At 37.7% G+C, this 5,850-nt stretch overlaps 1 protein-coding gene across 1 annotated transcript; it reads left to right on the top strand.

The window, feature by feature from the left end:
• The first annotated feature begins 2,425 nt into the window (after positions 1-2,425).
• Positions 2,426-4,514, top strand: LOC124541366. Its single transcript, XM_047119220.1, has 3 exons — positions 2,426-2,462; positions 2,584-2,774; positions 3,348-4,514. Exons 1-3 carry the CDS (start codon positions 2,426-2,428, stop codon positions 3,606-3,608), a joined length of 489 nt encoding a protein of 162 aa, XP_046975176.1. The 3' UTR covers positions 3,609-4,514.
• The last annotated feature ends 1,336 nt before the right edge of the window (positions 4,515-5,850 follow it).

Raw genomic sequence — 5,850 nt, 5'->3', positions numbered from 1 at the left:
TTGTGTAATTGAACCAAATGAAATAACTCATCTTTTCTCATCGTATGTGAAGCCTCCACGTTATTTTTTGTTAGCCAATCTAACATGATTGTTTTGGTGCTGGACTTTGTAGGAACTTTATTTTCTTGCACGCTGTGGTACGGTGCGTTGTCCATCACAAAAACGCTGTTTTGTGGTAGATTGGGAATTAACTTATCAGCGGCCCTCTTTTCAAAATTAACGCTGTTCATCTGCCCATGATAATCACCTGAGGTAGTACGAGCTTTAAAAAGTAATTTCGCCCCATTTAAGAAACCCTCTCTTGATCCTGCGTGAACAAGTATGAGCCGGTTTGTAGAGCTTGTATCCGTCAAAACTGCGTCGATCATTTCGTTTCTCAAACATTTTTTAAAAGTGACGTTATTGTCTATCCATGTTTCGTCCAGAAAAAAAAAAAATGTTGATTGTCTTGCCTGTATTGCCGAATTTTCCGCAAATAAATTGACCGTGCATATGCAACAGCTGGCCTTTCCACCAGTATTTTACGTTTATTATGACATTTCAGCCATTTATATCCCATGTCTTTCAACAAATTTCTTAAGCTGCTTACGGGGAGTAAGCAGCTTAAGAAATGGAAACTCGATTTTCTCACGAATCGCTGCAAGGAGTTTAATGCAGGTCGGAACAATTTTTTTTGTTAAGTAGTATTCTTCTATGGTTCTATGTATAACACTATGATCGAAATCGTCGACATTTAAATTGTTCTTTTTATTACACGGCCTTTTCTTTTTAGAAGGAGAACAAAGAGGCCCTCGTTTGGCTTCATTTTGAATTGCAGCCAATGTTCTTTTCGAAAGTCCAGTATAACGGCTTGCTCGGTCGAAAGCATTATTTAAATTAATTGACAAATTATTGTTTTGCCTATCTTCAATACACATGTCTAAAACATTTTTCGCCATTTCTCGTTCTTGGCGATGAATAAACACTCGTTTTTTTTAATAGAACTTGATGAACTCGGTTCGGTCATTATTGAAATAAAAAAATGACACTACTTCAACAATAATAATGCGGTAACACGGCAAGCATACGATAGTTGTCAAGTATGTCAGATCAACACTATACTGCGGGCGAGCGAGGAGGGGCGTGCGGACACCGGGGGAGGTGCTCCCGCTCTTTACCTCACGCCCCGACTGCATTCAACTCGTGCGCTATCTATACTTTAAAGCTATTTTATATAGGCCGCTGTTGGTGATTTTGCGAAGTTCCCAAAATTCGAGTGGATTGGCTTTTCTATCCAAATACGGTAGCTCTACGTACTGCTTCACCTTAATAATTGCTGATGTTGTGGGGTTTTCCTTGCTTGAAAATTCCAACATCCTTTTATCTAGATGCTCCCATAAATTGTCGCCTGTTACCTCTGAAGTTATCTGCTGGGAATCTGAAGATGAAGTTGTAGGTGTTTCGAGACTTGAAGTAGATGGCAATAGAGATCTATTTGGCACGGTCTGCAATTGAGCTTGAGATTCCTGTGTTTCCAATATCATATACTTCATTATAAACGATTAAAATATCGTCTAAAAACTCTACAGGTGGTAATAAATGCTCTTGAGGCCTTGCCCGGCCTAGGTACCATATTATGGACATTATGTGACAACAGCAGCCCACAGTTATTCTTCCTACCAAGCAATTACAATAATATTCTTTTATGGCCTCTCTTCCACTAAGAGAACTGTCAACTAAAATGTAGGTAAAATATGTTTTTGTACTGATGTGTCTAGATTTTATTCGACCTCGTAATAGCCAGCAAGAATTAGAGGATATTGACAGTACTCTTAGTAGGCTGCTGTCCTTATCTCTACAAACTACTATTTCATATCTTCCATTTTGTCGTATGTGTTCTCCATAATATGACCTAGCCTGTTTATATATTATATATTTGGGTGTCTAGCCATGAAATTGTAGTACCAATCCATTCCAGCCATTCCTGATTCTTTATTAAAATTATGTTTTAAGTTTTTGGCAGTGGCAAAATCGAAAGCAATTTTTCTTAAAGTAGGTATTGTAACTCCAAAGAAGGCTTTACACGACTTTAAAATGAATTCGACGAGTTCGTTTTCTTGCCTTTTTTCACTTGATCAGAAAGGGTAGCTCGTGGAACACCAATTAGCGAGCTGTAACCGTAACTTATGTGATACAGTAACGAGGTTCTAGTGTGTACGCGTTTTACAACGTATACGGCCGTCGGCTCACGTCGTCGCCGGAACGCCTTCAACGAGCGTACTCATTTTGCGAGCTGTAACTGTAACCAAACAGATACAGTAACGAGGTTCTAGTGTGTACGGGGAGTAACGAAACGAACGGGGAGGTGCTCTGCCCTCAGTTTTGGTTTGTAACTTCACGATGACGGACGAAGTATCTCTCGCCTGTGCAGCATACTTACTTATAGATGCCTTACTCGATGATAATAAACGGCCACGAAGATGGTAGATTCATAAAATGTATCGAGAAAGAAGTGATCTACCGTTCATATTAAAAAATCAAGAAATTAGTGGTCATTACAAAAATTTCATTGATGACTCATGAATTTAATCGGTCCCAAAATAGGACGAAGAAACACTCCATTACGAGAAGCTGTATCGTTTCAAGACAGGTTAGCTGTGACGCTGAGATACTTAGCTACTGGTGATTCTTTTACAAGTTTGCAATACTTGTTTCGTATTTCTAAACAAGCCATAAGCTCAATTATACCAGAAGTGTGTCAGGCGTTAATAGGAGGATTGAAAGAACAAATCAAGGTAATTATTTAATGGAATTAATAAATTAATTAAACATAGTCATTGAAATTCATGTCTGACGAATACTGGCTACTGTTGCTGTGGTTGCTGTGTGGAGAGTATGGCGGGTCTTGAGAAGATGTAGAAGGGCCTGCTGTGTTTAAGTCCACATAAGGAGTTTCTTTATTTATAGCGATTGGAGAATTTGAATTGCGTGAAGATTCTTGGTTTTGTGTAGTAGAATAGTAACCATAATTTTTCATAGAATTGTAATAACCTTGATCAGCACGCATAATTATCTGAAAAATTTCGTGTTGAATTGTGTTTTTTGTGTCTCTTGAGTAGTTTTTCATTTTTTCTTGTATGAAATCGAAGAAAGACTTTAGTTCCGTATCCTGCTGTGGTTTATTTGCCGTATTTTTCAATATCCCGAAAGCCTCTTTTAGCGTTTGGAGCTTAGGATCTGATTTTAGCTTTTTATTGGGAGGCTCATGTGATGGATGGGGTTGGCATTAGTTTCGTTCTTATCCTCCACCTGCAAAAACGCGTGTTCATTAATATGATCAATAATAATACAAATATCGTTTGTTGTAGATGCCGACAAATCGACGACAAGATGACGAATGGCTTGAATGCAGCAAAGAGTTTGAGAAACTATGGCACTTTCCACATGTAATTGGGGCTATCGATGGCAAACATATTCTTATTCAGTGTCCATTCAATTCTGGAGCAGAATACTACAATTATAAATCTCAGTTCAGCATCGTATTGTTGGAATTAGTAGACGCACAATACAACTTTATGTACGTACATATCGCTGCTTCAAAACGAAAGGGCCACAAATCAAAATGTTAGAATGTTACAGGAGGGCTGTTTTAAAATTTTTCAGTTTTCTTTTTGAAATATCTTTTCACACGTTCGTCCATTTTTTATGTAAATTACATGTTTGAAAGCGTCTTTTAAGCCTTTACCTGGGTCCTAATGCATTATTTTGATAACTATCATCGGAAGCAAGCTAACGACATATACGTCCCTTTGGCATATAAATTATTGTAATTACACTAATGATCTTTTTCAATAAAAAGACACAAATTATGAAAGAAAATACGCATTTATTTAAAAAAAAAAACTTAAATGTATTTGGTAACAAACAACGCAGACTTCAAAATTAAGTAAATGTTTCTAAAAACTTAATAAGACAACTCAAAATTAGTAAGTATGTTAGGAATAAAATCAAAGAAATTATATTATTTTTTTACGTGAGAAATATTTTGTTACTATTCTATAACATTGTTCAACGTTTAACTTTTATTATAGTCTTATAGACTTCTGAACATTATTATATTACTTACTCCTTTACTTAACAAATTACAAATTTATCATCACAGTAAGTGCTTAACTGTAAATAGGAACTCAATTAAAGATCAGTCTCACTGCTTACAGACGTTTGAGCATTGGTTACTTCTAACTAATCAATCACAAATTATCACAAAAAGTATGTACTTATCTGTATATAGGAACATATCAAATGTCAGTCTCATAAGATTTTAAACTAACTTTCTATTAAACCTTATTAACTATAATATTCAAAGACTAATATAAAAGTTTTCATAAAATTTCGGTATTACGTGTTTTTCAATAAGCTTTAGAATACCTTGCTTTTTTTGTTCAGAAACTTTCAACTTCTGTGTATATAACTTTTTCAGTGTGTTAGTTGCAACCGTGGCTTTAGGTTGCCGTTTCTTCAAAGTACATACTGACTTGAACTCTTCTTCTTCGTATGAAGTCTTAAAGAAAAACATGTTTTTGTTAGCTTTATCAATTTTTAGAACCTTTACATCGGACCATTTTAACTTTTCTCCATTTTCTGCTGTGATGAAGTTACCAACAGCCAGTGGTTTCAAGTCGTAAAAACTATCATGTGTCAGTTCTTTAACAGTGTATGGTTTTCCCGTCTTTTTTGCAGTTTTGATCAATGTAATATATTGATCGGGTACATAAATTGGCGAAGATTTTAATGCTTTTGAAATGTTTCTTCCAATAATGGAGTGAACAGAGTCACCCTCGTTTTGGGTGTGACCTTTAATCAAGAATTTGTGTGTTATACTTTGCAGTTTTGGAAGCTCGCTAATGGCATGTTGGTACATAGCCAGCATAAATTTATTTTTTTGCTGACCACAGCAATTATCACTGTAGAAAACTACGTCGAAGTTAACGGTTGCTTTATCGTTTAGAGATTTTAGGTACATATACACACATGAACCTATCTCATTCACCCCTCGAGCTCCTTCTCCCTCGTGCCAAACAAAGCAAGTTGTGTCCTTTGTACCAAGCTCAGTAATCGTGAAATTTAATACATTTAACTTTGAAATATAATAAAAGCTTGACACTTCTCCCCGCGGACAAGGCATCACAGCTTGTAAATCATAGACAGCGACTACAAAATTGTCACTAACATTTTCCTTATCCTTCTCTTTTTCCGCTCTAACGAGACATTTTTCTTTTAAATGTTGGTCTTGCTTTTGTTGTAATGGAACTTCAGCATTAGCGTAAGCAGTACAATCTTCACATTGGTCCTTCTTAGGTTGCCAAAAAGAAATATTGAAGTCCTTCATAAAGATATTGTAATAGATTTGGTAGTTTACGTGTTGCACTCCTTCAGATTTACATTTTTCTACGTAATCTCTGTGCAATGTAGCTATGTTGGTCCCACCTTTTTTTTTTTTTATTACGCTGGAAAAACGCTTTGCGCGCTTCCCCCACGTGATGGAAAGTGGGGGGGTGTGTGGGACTCCCCGGAGCCCTGAACGCCGAGTGCGCCCAAGCACACCGGGTTTACCCACTAAAAAACCAGCGGTACCCTCTCCGTCTTTCGGCGGACGCCACGGGATCGCTTACGCATGCTACCGTGACGCCTTGACGGTCGGCCCGCTTATACGGGCCTTCAACAGCTAGGGGGGATTCCCAGGGTACTGGGACCCCCCCTGGTCCCTACGGCGCCTATTGAGGCGGAGGGAGAAGATGCGCGTAGCGCCTTTTCCTTCTCCCCGGTCGTCTTCTGCGGAGCGAGTCAGCGGCGGCATTTTTTTCCCGCTCC

The sequence above is a fragment of the Vanessa cardui genome, chromosome 28 (assembly GCF_905220365.1).
Source record: "Vanessa cardui chromosome 28, ilVanCard2.1, whole genome shotgun sequence".
NCBI lineage: Eukaryota > Metazoa > Arthropoda > Insecta > Lepidoptera > Nymphalidae > Vanessa > Vanessa cardui.
Note: the sequence above shows the minus strand (reverse complement) of the source record. Positions and strands in the feature narration are given on the sequence as shown.